Source organism: Anomalospiza imberbis, chromosome 2, assembly GCF_031753505.1.
Source record: "Anomalospiza imberbis isolate Cuckoo-Finch-1a 21T00152 chromosome 2, ASM3175350v1, whole genome shotgun sequence".
Taxonomy (NCBI): Eukaryota; Metazoa; Chordata; class Aves; order Passeriformes; family Viduidae; genus Anomalospiza; species Anomalospiza imberbis.
Genome location: NC_089682.1, coordinates 85,265,829 through 85,286,054, shown reverse-complemented (window position 1 = coordinate 85,286,054; position 20,226 = coordinate 85,265,829). Strand labels below are relative to the sequence as shown.

The window sequence follows — 20,226 nt, the reverse complement described above, 5'->3', positions numbered from 1 at the left end:
CTGAAGTTGCATTGGGATTATTTCAAAGACTCCCTTATGGTTTAGAAGAACCTATTAAGAAAAAATTAAATTTCAAATATGTGACGCTCAAAAGAAGGTAATGTGTTATATAAGGTCATTTTAAACTGAACACAGGAAAATTGCATTATGTATTTTCACTGGTGCCTACATATGACAGTGTAATGAAAGCTGAGTTCTTTTTTGTCTGTTTCAAGAATGCTGAAATGTAAAGATATTTTGTGTGATTTCCACCACCATCCCCTTGGGGAGCAGATGGTAATGCAAGATTTCACATTGGGAAAGAATTCTAGTTTCAATTCTTTGTTTTATCTATATTTTAGCACTTGATTTGGAGGACAGCAAAAGTGACAGATCTTTTTTGCTATTTGTAGGAATTTTGAGGGGGAGACTTTCTTACAGTTCCAATGAATGGTTCATCCTAAATTTAATTTGACAATTCAGTGTAATGGCTGGATCTCTTAAGCTGTAATGGTTCATTTAGTTCTTGTAGTTATGTAATTTATTATATTAGAATGATTACATATTAAAGGTAAAATTTCACTCCAGAGAAGATGAAAATGTCATTGTTGTGGACTTCTTGACATGGAGCATTTGTTAAGCAGCCACAAAATTCTTCTGATGCATCATAAATTATCAGTGAATAGAATATAGGTCTGATTTTCCTGGCTGTAGCATTTTGGGAAAGAAAAGGCTAAGGTCTGTTTTCATTGCTGCTATGAGATCTTTCAGAAATCTTTCCTTTTTTTTGATTTTGGATTTCTCTAAGTAAGCTCTCTGGAGAAGTATCTTCTTGGTATTTTGTTAATAGGTATTTCCATATATTATTACCCCTCCTTTTTAATCCTTTCATCAAAATTACTTTTGAACTCTTCAGGATTTTTTACAACTTTATTAAAGTTTATTTGTTGAAGAGTTGCATGGAGGCTTGGGCTCAAAGCCACCTCTTACTGGTCTGATTTGTAAACTAACCATCTTTATGTATCTAAATAAGCATTAACTTCCCTTGAAGGGAAAAACTCATTCACTTAAACGTTAAATTAATTGCTTGCAATTGTAAACTTACAATAGGTTTTAAGTACTCTGAGCATATTCTATTTGATTAGCCATCGGTAATTTGCAAATGTATATTTGCAAAATTTGCTATATTTTGTGAAAGCACATCATGTTGTGGAACTAGCTGGTAGATGCTAGAACTTTGCTGTGTGTTGCAGGGACATGGATTAGGAATGCAAAGTTGTGTAATAGCAAGTATGACAGCTGTCAAAGTTTTTAAAGAGCTACAGATGGCATGCTCATGCTCCTTCGGATTGATGCGTTGTGCAGTGCCTAACTATCTCTGGAGAAGCCAGGAAAAGGAGTGCAGTGAATGACTTCTTTTTTAAAACAAGCACCTAATGTGGGAAAGTGATGGGTTCTACTTTTGAGTCCTTATGTACCTGTAGGTATTGGACTTTTCTGTGGTACTTATGCCTTTGTCTAGTTCCTGAGAATTGACCTGAAATTTTGCTGCATGGGTTTGAAATGGATTTTAAGTGGTCATAATTTGTGTTGGTTTGTTTTCAGTTATTTAAGAAATAGAGTACGTGCTGTTCCTTGAACTCCACAGGTTTGGAATAATTTCCTGTTAAGTCATGTGAAATGAAAATAAGAAAATAGCTAAGTAATTGCTGTGTTGTGCTGATGTGCATGGTTTCTTACTTCTGTGGTTTTCAGCATTCAATTCTTGGATCAAAATGACTTTCCCAGAATGATCCTGGGAAGTTTCATACAAATGTAGAACAATGCAGCTGCTGTCTAAATGTGTCACACTGAGTTGGTATCTTGACCAAAGAATTGCAAATACAAAATTGAGGAACATCAGTGTCTCTTTATAATGACTGGTATGTAGAAGACTCTGAGAGCCATTACCTGCCAGGTGAGAGTTCCAATACAGTGGGGGACACATTGAAATTAATTTCTGTTAACAGCCACATGATGCTTCTGACCGCATGCAGAAGGAACGTGCTGGATCACACACAAAAGGGACGTTTGACGTCTGACCCTTAATAAGAAACTAGCAATGCTCTGGCTGCACCAGGAGGCTGTCAAAAGTGTGAGAATTGCAGAACAATCAAGTTGTGACCACTTTTGCCACTAAGCTTTGCTGTAGCACCTTTTTAGTGAACCTCTTAGATCACTTTTTGAGAAAAAACAATATTTTTATTTGATATGAGAAAGGGATGTTGTCAGGTAAGTATCTGAAAGCATGAAGATTCAGAAAATGGCTGCTGTGCCCCTCAGGAGGCGCAATCTTTGTCTCTTAGAAAATTGCTAAAGAATATTTTACATTGTTAACTAAAACCCATCAAATTACCCAATTTACCTCAGCAGGGCTGAGGTCCTGCTACATTTTTCAGTGATATGCAGTACTTGGATTGTGTCATTCACGGGACTTACATTGTTAATGTCACGTGAACCCACAAGTAATAGCATCCTCACTGCTTACTGAGTTCATCCATGTTGCACCCACCCTCTCATACTTTGTGGGTTTGAAAAATAAATTTGGATTTTTTATTTCTCTTTTGCATGGAAGTGTGGCCCCCAGAGTGTCAAATGTAATGGTTCTATTGCAGTTTAACTCTCCCTAGTGACATCTCATGCCAGAGATATTAAAAATTGTCAGAAGAGTGATTTATCATCACATTACCTTGTAAGTGAAGTTATGGAACTATTTTGTTTACAACTGCTCTTTCATAAAACCAGAAACATAATAAATAAAACCCAGTAAAGTAATATATGTAAATAAAGGCAAAAATATTCATGCAGATTTCTTCAACTTCTCATTGCCAAATCATTATTCATACTAGGAACAAGGACGTAGGCTTTCCTATTTCAACCTGTAAATTAATAACTTAATTAAATTTGAGCTTTTTTTCTTGGTAGCTGTTATTCCTGGTAATCCATATTACGGGGTATTATGCAATTTCAGTAGTGTTAACCAATACTGCATACAAAAGTTAAAAATAATTTATTTGTGGTGGGTTGAATGATACTTTACTATAAGTAAGATTTAGACCAAAACAGAGCTGTACATGCAATATGTTTGAAAGACAAAAGTTACGAATTTTGGTCTGCATTTTTTTCTGGTTCTCAGTTATGAACAAATAAGGGGTATCAGAAGTAGGATCTTCTAACCATTTTTTGAAAAAGAAAAGTCTTTTCAATGTCCGTGAAATTAGCTTTTTACAAAGACAGGAATTAATTTTTATGGTATGCAGCTTACACTAATGTAATATCTTAACACTTTAGGCACTTGAGCATATTTTCACCCTTTATGGCATCAGGTCAGAGAAATATGATTTATCTTTTTAAAATGGAAAGACTTTCCCCACATAACATACTGTATTGATCGTCATACAGTTAAAAAAAAAAGACTGAAGTTATCATGATTACTACTAGAATGGTAATTTCTGTTTATAAAAGGTAGTGATAAAATAAAGTCTTTCACAGCCAAATGTTCCAGCAGGTTTACCAAGTATCTGTGTTCCAGCACATCAACAGTGATGCAGCATGATTTAGTGTGACAAATAATACCTTGGGTAAGAATGAGAGACTTCTTCCATATCTCTTAAATTTTCAGTCATTTACATTGTGTAAACATATTGAGCAGAAAAGAGGGTGATGATAAGGAATGGCTTTTTGGATCTCAAATCATCGTACAAAGATGCAGACTACGAAAGGTTTGTCTGTGCCCCTTCTGAGTGACTTTTGAGTCCTGCAAATGGGACCTAATTCTGTGTATCAGCCTCTCCTCTGATAATGAGATCCACTATGTGGCAGTGTCAGACAGAATTGCTCTAAAAATCAGTGTGACTTGAGTTAGCATAGGAATTGCAAATTAAGTAAAACAATAATAAAGAAAAACAGAACAGGAGGCTTTTGTATTCTAGAAGTAGCAAAACAAAGTAAAGGAGGCAGCCAGGCAGTAACTGTAAAGTGGTTTATCTTCTATCCACCTGTTAGTTGTTCAACTGGTAATTGTGTTTTTCAGTGTAATGCAAGGTGTATTATCATTGCCACTTAAGTTTATTTTCTAATCACTTCACATAATCAGTAACTTCTCCATAGTTTCATCATGAGACATCCATGAAGTTGCAGTAAGTTATATCAAGTATGACTCATTCTCCACCTTTTCCCTCTGGACTCGGTAATGGACACTGTTTTGCCAATGGTATGCAGTTAAGTGGTTCAATACACTCTTAGTTACGGTCCTGAAAGCAGAGTTCTGACGTTCCTTTCATTTGTGTTTTGAGTACAGTGCGTATGCACTACAGATTTCTTTCTTTAATGCACTTCTGCAAACTTACTCTTGACTTTTTTTACCAGAGTGTAAATCCGAGGAGGTCAGTTCTGAAATGCTGTCTGTTTTCAGTCACTGCAGGGCCATGCGGAATGAGGGTGGTTTGTGCACACAAACAGCTGGTTTTGCTTTTGCTGCCCTATTTCTGTCTTACTGTGTTTATTCTGTGTGCATGATTGACAGCTCTATGATTTAATCATACAGCTTCATAGACATAAAACGTCAGGCCATAAATGTAATGATTAAATAGGTGTATCTTTGTCATTGTTACTAGCAGTAATTTCAGTCCCCTAAATGAGAGGGGCAGTGTTTGTCATAGATGGGTGGATGGGTGATTATCTTTGAGACTTTGTATGGAGGTCATGTGCTTTTTCGCTATTTCATGATGTCCTGTTTTAGTTTTGTATTTTTATTGCACAATATCAGTACAATAAGTGGAAATACTTCTACCATTTTAGAAAAGCTATATATTTTTCATCTACAGTAGTTAGATTACAGAAATCTAAAATACATAAAATACAAATATTTTACATTATAAAGCGTGAATATAATACCAAATTATTCATCATCACAGAACACACAAAAATAGACATTCCCAAGTTTCACTGAATTTAACTAAAACACATCATGGCAGTTTCAGTAGAAAGTTTCTTCAGCATGTGTTAGCTGTTTTTGAACGCTTTGGCTTCTCCTTATGCTGCTTAGGATGTTAATCTTGGGTTATCAAATTCATCAGTACCTGTAAAAAGTCAACCTATTACCAGTTCTCAGTCTCTAAAATCTGAAATTACTCCCTTCTCCATTTGACTGCAGTAGGGACTCTTGGCATTGTTCTAGGGTTTTTTAGGGCAAAAATTTTAAAAACTATTTGTTAGAAAGTTCTGGCATTTTCTTTTTAAAATATAAGTTGAATGTAAATGTATCCTAGATATTTACTTTTGGTATGTATTTGCAGTAAGTAGGAATTGAGTCTTGGATGTTGTTCCAAAATTAATCCAGCATTTACTAGGTTTATTGGTGTCTTTGCTATGAATGCAATATATTATGTAGTTGGTAGTCACAAATAGTTTGCACTAAAACTTGTTTCTGTGGTAAGCAGCTTGTGGTTGTAGGTGTTCTCAAATACAGTACTAGTTCTATCCCATTTTTAAACAAGATCAGTATGTCTGTGAGTTTTCATACTCTAAAAGATAACAGAATTGCACTGAAGTTTATTATCACATTAGAGTTTTGAGTTAAAAAATTCTGAAAAAAACTGCAAAAATAGTGCTGTTGCTAGGCAGGTTGGTTCCCTGCTCTGTATCTGCTGGCCTAAGTAACGAAATTTTGCAGCTTTTGACTCCTGGTAAAGCTAGAGCCATTCATGGTAAGCAATAATAAAGCAAACAAAAAAAAAGTCACTATTTAATTTGTGTATGAATTACAGTTTTGAATTCCAGTTTCACTAGCCACTTTTCAGGATAGAAGGACATTTAAAATATATTAAAGTTTAATTTATTTCAAACTGGAGCTTGAAACTTTGCACTAACAGAAAGCAGACATTGAACTTCCATGTCTTGGTTTATTTGGTGTACTGTCAGTTCATTAAGGAAGTGAGACTGAAAAGTCTCCACAGGAACAGTGTTCTCTTAAACTCTTACTGCATGTAATTTTGTTCAGTAAGTATTCATTATCTCAGCAAGGCCTTATTTGCAATGTAAAATGGTGTATCTTAGATAGCCTTTGAAAGTACTAGTGTTGCTTGGTTTGATTTAAATGTTAAATATTGTGTGAATATATTGGTACTATTACATATTGCACTTCATATTGTATAGCTGGTCTAGAGTAAGTTGCCTCATCAAGTCATTGGTACTTTCCAGAAAAGGTATGGGAATCTAACCTGCTAATAATTTTAAAAATGCTACGTAAGAAATTTAGTGTCCAATGCTTCAGTTTAGAAACTTTATTAAAATTAAGTATAGTGCCTTTTGGAGTTTGTATCCCTGGGTATCATTTTTCAAATATCAGACATTTTTCAAGTATCAGGTGATATTTGAATACCAAATTTTAGATTATTATATTAGAGAATTTTGCATACTTCTAATGATTTCTGTAAGTACTTTTTCTTTAGACTTCATATTGCTGCTGCTTGTGCTTTTAACAGCTTTCTAACCCACTGTTTGCTATTTTATAAGGTAGTTTTTTCAGTTGGTTCCATTTAAGCATTTGAATAAGGTCCAGATGTACAAAAGTGTGCAGACCTCATTGGAACGAGTGGATCACATGCGCTTCCTCACCCTTGTCAACTTGGACATAATTTTGGAAGGATTAGAAAGCCTGAGCTTTTCTATCTTAACATTTTGATGTTATATGATAGCTTCAGTATTTAGAGGAAATAAAAGAAAGCTGGGATGTCTAGTGACTAAGGCAATACTAGGAAGAAACTATTCCTACATGTTTATGCTAGAATATTGTGATAGTTTATTTATCAATATCTTTCTATTTTTGTATTTTTAATTTTTTGCACTCTTTTTCTGTTCTAATGGCTGCCCTTCGGGATAGGCTGACCTCTGCTCTCCGTATGACATCCTGCAGTCGGATATTCGTCACATTCGAAAGACTGTTGACACTCTGCTCGCCCTCGGGGAGAAACCCCCACAATCAACTTCTACTTTTCGCTCCTGGGATCTAATAGGCTTTTGTCTTTTCCATATACTTTTTATAGTCTTGATGTATATAACTTATCACTGGAATTTGCTAACAGCATAACCTGTTCGCATGTGCGCACAAACTTTCTGCTTTGTCTCTGAAAAATTACAGGTACTTCATTTCCTTCCTTTTCCTGTCAAACTTCTCCCTTTCCCTTGCTTCCCGTCTTTGTAATATCTTTATTAATCTCTTGAAATAGAAGAGAGGAGTAGCATCTTGAAGGCAAGTCCCATGTCTTCTATCCCCTCCAGCTGTAGTTTAAGAACTTATGTATCTCTTTATTTATAGCTTTTCTTTCATGTTGCCTAGACTACTCACTAAATGTGTTAAAGCAGTGAAGCTCCTCTTGTTCCATATTTGGGTGTAGGATAGATGTGTATCACAAGCTAAATAGAGCTGAGCTTCTTACTTTTTGTGAAAATCCAAGAATATTGCAGATACTGAAGCAGCTTCAGGTGGCACTTGCAGCAAATGATAGTATTTTCCAAGTGGATGCCAATTACCTCTGCACATGCTGTGTTAAGAGCACTTAGAGAACTATCTTTCAAATTACTGTGATTTTTTTAAAGTCTTATATATTAACAAGAGTACTGTAACTTTAAAGATTATTGTTCGTCTCTACTGTTCTGATTAAATTCCATACTGGAGTAGTTGTTTTCCTATGGTAGAATAATCTTTTTCTTCTGTCACACAAAACAGTATTGGTCTCCTTTTAAACATTTGCTACATTAGACCCCAAAGGTGACTGTAAATTAGCAGTGGGTATGAGCAAAGCCATAGAATCTAAGGGACTTTAGAATGTTTCAGGTAGAATGAGACTGTTTAAGAATAAGCTATTAGATTCCTTCACCTGCCATTCTTTAGTGTGGCGAGTCAAGCAAGTCCCATCATTATCTTCTCTGTTTCATCACCTGTGAAAATGCAGATACTGTTTGTTTGTTTGTTTGTGTAACCAATGGAGCAAAGACAATGTAGCTAGGAAAACAGATCCTCTGGGAAGACTCTAGCTTTTCCATCCTAGGAAGATTTAAAGAACAGTTTAGACATACATTAGGCGGGAGCTATTTTGGTATGTTTGAACTCTGCCTATGGTTAGACTGCTGGACCGATGACTTCCATTTCCCTTCCAGTTCTGGGTTCTGTTCATCTACTCTAAACTTAAAATAAGACAATTTTTGGGTTTTCTCCTTATTGACATAAAATATACAAACCCTCGAGTATAAACCTATATTGACATTGCAATATTGGCCTAGATGCTGTTGCCTAAATTTGTAACTCAGGCTAGCTAACCAAAGGACCTCAGTTTTGTGTCTTGGAAATATATGCATTCATTTCCCCCCATCTAGTATATAATAAGCTATAGACTTTATAGACTATAGTATAAAACAAGCTATAGACTTTTAGAGTATAACTAAGATAAGAATTTTTATGTTACTGATTATTCTGGCCATAAAGTTATTATTTAATGCTGCTCCAGAAATATCCCCACTCCACAGATACTTGTAAAATTTTATTAAAAAAACTTTTAAATGCAGTTCTATTCCTGGTTTCTGTGGCTTAAATATATAGATATAGATAGATACACATATATATATAGACAAATATATACATATTTATATATCTGTCTATCTATACATAAAAAGTAGTAAATGTATTATTAGATACATATTTTACAATGGAACAATTAATTTCCGTGGATGGATAAATCAAAAATTTTTAAGGGTTTGGTGTCTGGCAGCTTCCAGTGCATACATGTAATAACTTTATTGTAAAGAGTGTCATCTGTGACCAAGTGAGAATTCAGTGAGTGCTTCAAAGCTTTTTATTTGGTATGTAGCTATGGACTTGTTCCCTCATCCTGCACAGGCCTGTCCTCTAACTGTGTGCCTAATTTCAGCAATTCCAACACCAGACACTTGTTTATTCAGTCACAGCTTGACATTTAAGCTTCCATTTCGAGCAGATCTTTGTTTTGATTTTTTGTTGTCTTGTTCTAATTATTCTGCTTTTCTGATGAAACTGAGTGGCATATAGCTTGAATCAGTTTAGAATCTACTAATATGTTTGTCTATAATCCAGTGTTGGCATTTGAGACAGAAGTGATGTCTTCTATAGGGTTGGGATTTTGCTACTGCTCCCATAAGTGGTAAACAGGTCTGTCAATGGTTTGTGTTGTGCCCTCCTTATATAGTGCTGAACTACATGTATGAGTTCATCTTTTCAAATTAGAAAATCACATGGAGAAAGGTTTTGCTACCATCCTATAATACACATCTGTCTCTTTGTCTAATAGCACATCTGATTATCCAGTGTATCCAGTAGTTTGGAGTGCAGTAAGAGGAGTAATCAATGTGTTTTGCATTTTCAGTGTGCAGAAATGGAAGTTCATGTCTTCAGTGGTTTTGAATGCTTTATCAGAGTAGGCACTGGGCTAGAAACTGAAGTACTGTTGTGCCAGTGTAGACCAAGTAAACATCCCCCAGTCACAGTGACACTTAACTCTCAGACTTGTCCAATGTCCTAACTTTGTATATGCTTACCATGCAAACAGAGTCATCACTTAGGGGCCATTTTCTGTCTGTTCTCAGCTATGACAATATCTGGTATTTAAAGTGTAGCACTATGTGCAGTTTCTGGTAGTTAGAGATGGTGAAGCCGTCTTGAAACAGATGGTGAAAAACACCAAACATACTTGGTTCATGACAAGCATAACTTGCTGACATACATGAAACTTAACCAGTTTTGTATTTTATAGGGTTGTTATTGATTACACTTCCAAATATCTATAAATCTTACAGGGAAAGAAGTAGTGAAATTTCCCTTACATTTTCTAAGTCTGAATATAATAAAGTTTCTCAAAATATATTTCAAATGTAATGCAAATATGAAAAATATGTCTTTCCATCTCTGAAGTCAGTAATTCTTACACTAAATGGGGAACTGGAAACTAAAATATCATTAATCTACTCTAATGGGTTCTTTGCTAAATTCAGAGTCCTGCTTTGTGCTGCTGTTCTGTGGCTTTAGTACTTGTGAACCAAACGGTTCAACACTTTGATGGTTCCTCAACTTTGAGGAAATGTTAATATTGAGATATCCAGTTAGATATAATTGGTACTTACTGCTCAAAGCCAGTCACATAATTAGGTTGATCGCCTTGAGTTTAAAAAAATAGTGCCCTGTAGTTCACCCCCATATTCATTAATAACATTAATTATATTTGCTCCTCTATTTCTTTTCCCATTCATTTTTTTGTGTTGCAGTGATCATCAGAGATTTTCAAACCATGATATCCTAATAAATGAATTTCCAATCTGTACTGTGCTCATCATACTCTCATGTCCTGTGGAGGTAATCTTATCCATAGAGCAATAAAATAATAAATACAGCCTGTAGTGGATATTCGTGCAGGCAAAATGTGTTTGCACTGGATCACAAGTGGCATTTTGTTGTGAGGATTTGGCTTTCTTTTTCCTTGATCCAGAAAAAAAAGAAATATTTTCAAGTGCAGTGTAATGCAGTGTAGTAGTCCTTCAAATACCTTTTGTATATTAACAAGTTTTTATAGCTGAAAGCTGTATATAGATCCCATTGTGCTCCTAATAAGTGTTCTGAAAGTTGAACTTTATGTGAATGGGGGCTGAATTAGATCTGAGCAAATATTCAATAGAGTTTTCTACTCAGTATACATTAATAAGTTGCCAAAGAATTGCCATGTCATTGTTTTCAACAAATTTTTTTCTCCTGTTACAAAAAAAAAAAAAAAAAAAAAAAAAAAAAAACCACCAAAAAACCCAGTCATACATGCAAGTTGAGGAAAAAAAGGGTACAGCTGGTTTTGTGAACCTTTGCCATTTCCTTCATTTCTAGAACACAAGCTGTATTATGCAGAAAGAGCAGTAGAAATATACTGTAAGGTAATGATGTATTCTACTTTGATGATACAAAACTCTCATGACTTTCTCAGAATTTAATATGTAAGTTTATGGTATAATTGGTATTTCCCTTGTAAAACTCTGTTTTCTCTTACTGTTTCATGTGTGTCTTGTCTTTATTAAGATTTTTGTTCCTTGAAGTTTTGGGCATCGGCAATTACAGTTTTGCAAATATTTCCAATTTATTGAATGTGCAGAAGATGCACCTATTTAGATGTCTAACTGGTTGTGACACTAAGTACATGATTTTGCAGCTGCAGTACAGCCTGAATTACTGCGCTTTTTTATATCTTTTCATTTGTACTTGAAATGGTAGTTCAGGGCATCTGGGCATATACAAACATCAACAGTAATAGTGGAAAAGGAAAAAATATATAAAAGGACATAATTTTAAATTGCCTTAGATATATGAAAAAGTAAATATTTGCTATAGCTTTCTTTTCTGACCTTTAGAAAGAAAATTGGTTTTGTCCTTAAAATATGCAAAGGTTGAGTAAATTGGACATAAGTTTGCTTAAGTGTAATGCCCTGAAATTTCTTTTATTGACTTCCCACTTCAAAATAGTTGGCTTCAAACATGAAATGATGGGCATTACATGGACTTAAGTTTTTTAATTTGTGCTTTGAGAAATTGCACATTCCAATATGCATGGTTTTATTAATATTTTTCCCCTGTACATCTGAAATCTCACATTCTACAAATACAAGGACGAAAGAGAAAGGCTCTTGCTGAATTGTGGGATTCCATTCCTCTGTATTTTTACTAACAAATACAGACAGTTGGGCCTTGCTCTTACCATGATGTGGTCATTTTACCACTTACCAATCTGCTATTATGACAGCAACGTCTTTTTTATAAATACTTACTGTATCTGAATTGCCAAGTTCCTTGCCCTGCCATAAACTAATTCAGTTGTCTTGACTTTGAAGTCATCTAGTGTCGAATAAAAATAGATATGTATGTGAAGTGTGTCATGTATTCTTGAGGGATTAGTGTCATTCTGTATTCCTGACTTCTATCCTAAATCAGATATTTTGTTTCAGGATTAGAAACTTGCTGTGGCAAGCACATGCACACATGCACGTTTGTGGGTACATCTGTGGTACTGTCTCTTTGTGCTGCTTTATGATTCAGCCTCCTGCTGCTGCCTCCTTTTTGTGCACTTCTCAACATTTTTTCCTTCAGGAGGAGTTCTTTTGCTTCATTATGAGTTTGAAAACCTCTTTATTCATTCAAAATGGCAGTGTGCCTGTAGAAGTTGATTTGCTTGCATAAAGTAATTTAAGTTCCTTTGTGTTCTTAGAGAGAAAAAAGGCAGTAAAAATATATTAGATCTTCATTTGTGTAGTGGATAGAGAATAGAGAAATTGGTGCTGCTATGAGAGGAGTGGCAGCCCTTCCCACCACAATTGTTCTAGGCTGGTCTGTAGAATTAGTTTCCATATCTTCCATCTGTTCTTTTGGAGGTTGTTCAGTGATGGTTTCGACAGGGATGTTTTGAGAGAGAGAATTCACACCTCTCTACAGAAATGTTATGTGTTTACATCTGTTGTAATTGGGACAGAAATTTTATTTAATGTGAGGAGAAGTGAGTGACATTGAGTGTCCTCAGAGTCAGGGGCAACTTCTCCCCTTGGTTGGTCAGGCATTTGCTTCAAAATGCTAGAATTTAAGGAAAGCTTTGAAATCTCCATGGCTTGCAGCTTTGCTTTTGGTGGTTTCCAGAGAGCAGTTGTATCTGGTGAGGGAATGAGGCAGAGCATGGAAAGCAGGGACAGCTGCTGAACTTAAATATGGAGACACCTGGGATGTTACTGCTATTATGGAAAACTGTTGTCTGTGTTTTGGATTCCATCTTGGCAAGATCTGATTTTTCTTAGTCTGAGAAAAAAATTCTGACTCAAAAAAATCTGATTTGAAAAGTATGGGAGACAGGGTTGATGAAAGCCTTTTACAAAGCTTTTAAGATAGTGTTTAGGGCTTACATATCAGAACTGATTTGTGACACATTAAGAGAAGTTTGTCATTTTGGGGAGATGGCATCAGTCTCATGGCCAAACTTGGAAAATTCTTTGTAGCCATATGTTTAGCTGCACAATTAAAAAATATTAGCCAAGTTCCACGTCCTTCATAAGAGAAGGCTGTCAAGTATATATGTTTTGATCACTAATATAGAATGATACATTAAAAAGTTACATGGTGGGAAACTTTTCACTCCTACAACACAGTTGTATGGTCCTATTTTTTTACAGACCTCCTAGAACAGCTTTCCTGATTGGAGTATGCCTCTTGTAAATACAGCAGGTAGAAAGAGGTTTCTTCGTACAAATTAAATTACTATGCTGTATTTAAAATAATTAGATAATTCTTGCCCTTAAAAACCAGAAAAACCCCATATTGGATGGGGTTTTTATAGGAAATGGAGCATGCATTCCCTTATGCTTTAAGTGCAAATGTGCTTACAAGCAACTGCAAAAATCCTAGCAAGAAAGCATGACAGAACAGCTCAGTGGGTGCTACAAGGTGCCACAAAAACGGTGGGTTTGGAATTTAAATTTTTCTTAAGTAAACATTCTTAACTGTGGTGGTTTAAGCAAATCTGACTTCAACAGCAAAATGTAGAAAATTTTCAAACATAAATATCTAGCAAGATAGGTTTTCTTAGGGTTGGGTTTTTGGGTTCAGTCCATACCCTTCAGCTGTGTAATGCCAGTCCCTTAGTTTTCAGTTACTGGATTCAGCAGGCCTTCTTATTAAATGCTTTTTGTCTAGCATGGAACAATAATGAAATATTGGCACGCTAGGGGCCACCAAATCTGCGAAACAAGAGCCTGCTGTGCAAGGACACTGGAAAGAAGTAGAAGAGTGTAGAAAGAATACCATTTCACTTCAGGTGTCTGATTTGTATTCTCAAATAAGATTAATATGATTTTTTTTTTTTTAATATCAAAATCAGAGCACTGTGGATTTTTAGATGAACTTGCTCCCAGGACAGTAGATTGGCAGAATATCTAGTAGAAATCACACCTTTGAAGTAGAAGAATATTGGGTGGTTTTTTTCACCCTTTTGACATCACTGTATCTACCTTCTTATGTAGCTACTCCAGAGCTAATCAACCTCAGTTTAGGAATTTGCATCCTAAACTATATGATTTTCTGGAAAAGACACTTTTTTCCCCTGAGGAATAAAAGCTGGTGGGAGCCATCTCTGAAAGCTTGCAGGTCAATATTTCAGTCAGAAGAATGAACTGCAGACTCACCGTCTTAACTTAAATGATCAGTTTATGGTGGGTAGGTTTGGAATGGAAATGTGACTGATGACCTGGAATGGCTGCAAGATGGGGGTAGTTCCTTGGCCTGAATGGACAAATAGTTGCAGCAGAGAGGGGCAGGGCTGACAGGAGCAGGAGGCTGTTGCCACAATAGTTTGGTCAATGTGAATCAGAATCCACAAACTCAGTAGAAGTAATAACTCAGCATTAGCAAGAATATTACTATATATACTCTCCTCCACGTGGGGAAATGTATGTTGTCCATCTCCAGCAGACCTTCTCAGCCAAGCTCCTTGAAAATGATCTGTTTGAAGTTGTTTCTTGGGTCTTAAAGAAATCTTTCAAACATAAAATAATAAATACTAAAACAACTTCAGTAGTAAATATAAAATGTAAACAAAATACAGTTAAATTTACAGTTACTGGTAAATTTATTACTGGTAAATAAATTACCAGTAATTTACAGTTACTGGTAAATTACAGTTACCAGTATCAAATGCTGTGATTGTGAATGAAGTTTGGCTCTCATCTTCAGGTTCAGTAGTTAATAGCTATGTTTTGCAGTTTTTCCTCTCATTGAGGCTGTGAGGAACTTCACCAGAAATTTAAGCAAGCTAAATGTTGGTTATGCATAAAGGGAAATTAACAAAAGAAAGTCATAAACATCTGAAGTAGTGGAACAGCTGTTTAGTACTGATACTTTTTTGGAGCTGTGGCCCACTGGAGGAGGTCTCCTGAGCAAGGACTGGACAAGAGTGGAAGGAGATAAAAACAATTAAACATTGGTGCATAATATAGTAAAGACTGTATTAATTGTTCTTGTGTGTACCAGTTCTATTATATTGAGTTGTAAGGTCCACAGGAGTCAAGGAAGGAACTAGAACTGAAAAAATGTGTCAAGAGAAGAGAGGTTGAAGAGATCAGTGAAGTTTAAATTGAAGAAGTAATCAATATGCGGAAGTGTGGAAAAGCACCATGAATTGTATAACGATAAAAATAAGGCATCCTTAGTTAACCTTACAGATGGAAGAGGAATATTAAGTAGAAGACAGGCAGTTAATTAAAACAGAATCTCAAATGCATCAGTAGTTTTAAAAGCTGAAAGTTTATTGAATAACTAAGATATTCAATAGTGAGAATATCAAAACCACCCTCTCCCTGCAAAAAGTCAGTATTCCAAGTCTGCTGATGGTTATGTATGGGTGTTTTGGGAACGAACAGGTTAGACCACACAGATGGTGCCTTTTTCATGCTTAAAGCAATGACATAGAGCTGAAGGACTTCCTGAGCCAGACACTGTTTCCATGTGTTTGTGTTTAATAGCTCTGTTTGGATTTTTCTCTTACCTGTATATTTTTGTCATCCCATTTATGCTTTTGGCTTCTATGTTGTGGCAGTGAGTCTCATAGTTGTAATTATGATTTATGTGATGGAGTCTGGCTTTTCCATTTATTTATTATAGACCTGCTGCCTGATTTCATAACTCCATTGATTTCTTAACAAGAATACCTAGTAACATTAAGAGAAACTTTCTAAAGAGAGGGCCAGTCGTGACACAAGGCTGCCCCTCTAAGGCTTTCTCTAATTATTCATGGGTGGGTGTCTTGCTCTCCCTGCAGGAGATACAGTATTTACTGCTTGACTGTCTCCTGCTATAAGAGCCTCTGTGGACAGCTAGTGAGTTCCATCCTGGTCATGACTGCTGTGTCCTTATGGTGAATAGTTGATTCCTGGGTGTTTCAAATAAAGTGACAATACTCAAAACTAAATACTTTGCCCATTGAATGCACGACATTGCACACACTTCCCTGTATGTGCTAGTGTGTAGTTTTCAAAGTGCATATCCTGGGCCCTGTCTGGAGCTCAGTGGGAGAATAGGGGTTTTTTGGTTTGCCTTTTTTTTAAAGTCAGCCTTCCATCCCCCATCTCACACATATGTCATAACAGGACAAGTGCTGTTTTAACCTGCTTTGTAGGTGAAAGTTTGGTGCGTGCTTGCTGGCCCTCACTTTTAGCTGTTTACATGCTGTAATGACCAGAGAGCAACTTGCCTTCTGGGGCCCAGAGCATTAACAGATCTCTCACAAACTTTTAGGTGTAGTGGGAGCAAAATCAGACACTTTCAGTCAAAATCACGGGAAGTTCTTTCAAATTAAAAATAGGAAATTACTTCTGCTTGCTGGAATTTGTGTTCCAAATGTGATCATGTGAAGTGAGGTTCTGTAGTGACTATTGAATATTCTAATTTTTACTCCTTTTTTTGTCTTTTTCTAGGAGAAGCTCTGCCTACCACATCATATCCTAGAAGAAAAGGGCTTGGTAAAAGTGAGCATAACAGTTCAAGCATTGCTAGATGTAACCACAGTGAAACAAGCTTTATTCACATGAAACTACTCTCTCTGCTGTTACCAGCTACACTGTGCCATGAATGAATCAAAAAACTGCCCATTTTTTCAAACTGCATTGAAAACAAGTCCAGTACTCCAAGAGTATTCTTACGATTTTAAACCCACGTTTCAGACTGTACGTATGTGTCGAACTACAAAGCAGAAACTGAACAGAAACATTTTCTAGAGGAAGTTGGCACTTCACTGCTTTTATAGGTCACTTTGTACAGTACTTACTAAAACAACCACCTCTCTGCCACTTAAAATCGTGTAGAGTACACAGCTGTCTTGCAGCAAGATACCTTTGTATTACTAAACTAAGAATCACTGTAATCACCTGGGGGGAGGGAGAAGGGAGAGTAAACCAGACTGCTACCACCTTAGGTTTTTCTGCAGTTGCTTCAGGCTATTGCCTTTTAAAAATATCCAGACATTAAATATTTATATAAATATTATTTATTAGTGAGTTGTTATTCATCCTTTGGATGCAAAATGTAAATTAGGAAACTGTATTTTATTACTGCTTTTTTGTGGTTAAACACTTTATTTTAATATAAATACTTAGTTATTTTTTATTCTACTTGGTGTGCAGTAGCTCTAGATCTCCGTAAATTGTATTTTCTAATATCTAAGATAAAAAGCAAACAAAATAGGTGCTTCTATTAAAAGAACCGCTAGCTGGAATGGCATTCTTTATTTCTTGAATCTGTGGAACATTGGTAAAAAATTGTCTGCATTCCATTGAGTTTCCTACATTCCAGTAACACCTCTCCCCTCACTAGATAGACTAAATTGGCTGAAAGTGAGAGCACACCCATTTTATTTGTATATAGATGTTTAAAAACAAAAGGAAATATGTAAACTTGAAAACTAAATGTGAAAAAATATTTTTGATTGCTTATTTTACTATGCATTATTTTACTAACTTTTGCCACAACGAAATTATTTATGTGCATTAGGATCACATGTCTTGAAATGTAATTTTGCACTGTAACTTTATTTCTTTTAAAGATTACAGCACTACAGAACAAATAATAAAAAATAGCACAAGAATGTTAACAAGATTAACAGGTAGCCAAAAAATTAACTTGTTTTCTTCAGTGATTCCTTCAAGAGGAGACAAAATTACTGAAATTGCCAAAGGCGGTCTCAAAGACGTGATCTTCCAGATCCAACCTGCCTGGGTACAGTGCTTCTCTTTAAAAGTATCCACAGAATTAAGCACAATGTTCTGTAGTGCACGTTTGCAGCATCAGACCTCTACTTCCACGTCAGCAATAGGAAATAAAAGTTCTTCTCCTTCTTACCACTTGACATTTTTCAAAGAGATTTTTAAAAGTATAATTTATTATTAAGGCATCACACATCTTAGATCAAAAAGTTCCAGCACAGTGATTCTTCTGCTATCTGGAACATGCCATTTTCATTCATACAAGAAGCCAGTGATGGGATTTGGCCAAGCAGGATGGGGCAGCTGCATGTGGTGAAAAGGGAAGCTGGCTGGGGACACATGAGCAGGGAGTTTGAAATGTAGAGTGGCAAAAAAAAAGAGGCAAGGAGGTGTGAGGACTAAATATTTAAGCACAAGGATGTGGAGAGAGCTATTGTATGAAGGTTTTTGGGCAGAGTGATGCATACTTGTCACTACCCCCTCTCGAGGCAGCTGTAGACATGTTCACAGGCACTGCATTTAAACCCACCCGTGTTCAGCAGCAGAGCTGCTGAGCTTCAGACGGTGCTGAACGCAGAGCATACACTTCAACACCACCACTTGCTATGGGGCTGGGAGGTAGTGACAGCAGCGTGTGAGGAGGAGGAAAGTGGACTCGCAGACAATGAGCCAGACAGTATGCATGGAATATCCAGTTACTTCAACCAAAGCAAAAACATTTATTTTATAGAGGGAACATTGACTTAAATTGTAATTTGATTGGCAGCTAGCATGTTGTTTCCTATAAAATGTACTGTGCACTTTAACGCTAAATGAAAATGTATTTTAATATTTTACAGAGCTGCACAAATACCTGTTTTGTCAAAAAGCTCGAGCAATGTAAAGAAAATAAGTTTTCAAGTCAGAGTTTATCAAATTTTAGAAGCATTCAAGAATCAAGTATAAGAATAGGAATATTGATTTCTGCATCTTGAGGGTAAAAATGCAGGTTTCCTGAATATTTTTTTACAATGTATATATGGCAACATGAAGCTTTGTAATTATTGTTATTTTGACAAATCTTGTTTTTTCATAATTAAAATTTTCTTTTTCTCCTGATAGTGTCTTTCAGTATTTGTTTGAAGTTGGCTGTAAATAAATAGCTCTAAGTATTTTGTAATACAGCTTTTTTTATGCAGTCTTAACCTGTGTGGCTAAAAAGAGAACCTTCATGATCCTTTGTACAATATTTATATGTGCAATAAAATATGCATGGCAAATCCATAATACCCTCCGCAGTGAACATAATGTATATAGAAAATCTTTACTGTAGTTTCAATTAAATGATATTATTTGCAGAAACCCTTTAATGCCTATCCCTGTGACTGATGATTTCTTGTAAAAGACATGGTAGTTGGGAGAGTGTAACACTGGAAATGATGGGTGTGGGGGAAGATGATGATGTGATGCAACTAAAGGAGATCCAGCTGGCAGCTGTTGGGTACCTGGAGTGCTCTCCCTGCAGCTTTGCTGTTGTGAAGGCCTCCTGCCACTCTGTCAGTGGCAGTGAATTATCTGCCCTCTGCTGCCACAGCTGGGCTGGGCTGGGCTCAGGGAGATGGGGGGAGACCCCTCCTTCACTTTGCTCCTGCTCACATTGGTATATGAGAGTTGTTCATTTTACTGCTAACACTTCTCTCTACAGGGCAGCCTTGTCTCCTCCTGAAATGCAGAGATTGTTCTGCAGCCTTCTGCTTCAGCAAACAAAACCTGAAGATTCCTGGAGGGTACTGAATCCAAGCAGTGAACACAGTAACACCTTTGCCCCTGGGGACCCAGTGTGCCAGGGCTGTGCTCAGCTGCTTTGCTCTGCCCCTGGCTGCAGAAACAAGGAGCAGGTCACAGCATCCAGCCTTCTCTTGCCCATGCAGGTTTCTGAAGTCATCCAAGTATAGATTCTCCTAGATTCTATTTTCTCTAATGGAGTGTCTTTACCTTAGTGAACAGGTGACTTTATGGGCTGTACTTCTTCACATTTGATATGGGATTTTGGAAGCAGAGGATCTTTCTGCAATAATTTCCTTCTGGAGAGCTCTTGCAATGCACACAGTTGTATCTTTTCAGCCTTCAGAGCTTACTTCATGAATAAATAGATGCAAGACTGATACAAGTCTGCATAGTTTAAGGCTGTCACCAGCACCAGCCTCCCTAGAATGTAACCTAGAATCTAGCAGGAGCCAGAGACACAGGAGAGCATTCAGCATTGCCTAAAAAAGAAAACCCATCCTACATCTGTGGTAGCATTTCCCTCTGGCAAGAGTGAGTCAAGGTTTGAGCAACGATTCAGGTCCAGCTGAGCCCTGAGAAAGCTGAGTTTACAGGTGATTTCTTGCAGCTTACTGGTCATCTGTGTTCTTGTCCCAGGTAGCTGGC

At 36.4% G+C, this 20,226-nt stretch overlaps 1 protein-coding gene across 7 annotated transcripts in view; it reads left to right on the top strand.

Annotated features, from left to right (window-relative positions):
• Nucleotides 1–19,163, top strand: part of LRCH1 (leucine rich repeats and calponin homology domain containing 1) — a 117,233-nt gene extending 98,070 nt beyond the window's left edge. For 5 of the 7 annotated variants that reach the window (XR_010996523.1, XR_010996526.1, XR_010996522.1 and 2 more), the window contains 2 exons: nt 6,902–7,159; nt 16,531–16,667. Coding sequence is in view for 2 of the 7 variants with exons in the window: in XM_068182172.1 (XP_068038273.1) it covers nt 16,531–16,644 (114 nt within the window). In the remaining 5 variants the exon portion in view is untranslated. Of the gene's footprint in view, nt 1–6,901; nt 7,160–16,530 lie in introns of all 7 variants that reach the window. The other 2 variants (XM_068182172.1, XM_068182173.1) reach the window with 1 other exon arrangement.
• Nucleotides 19,164–20,226: the final 1,063 nt, after the last annotated feature.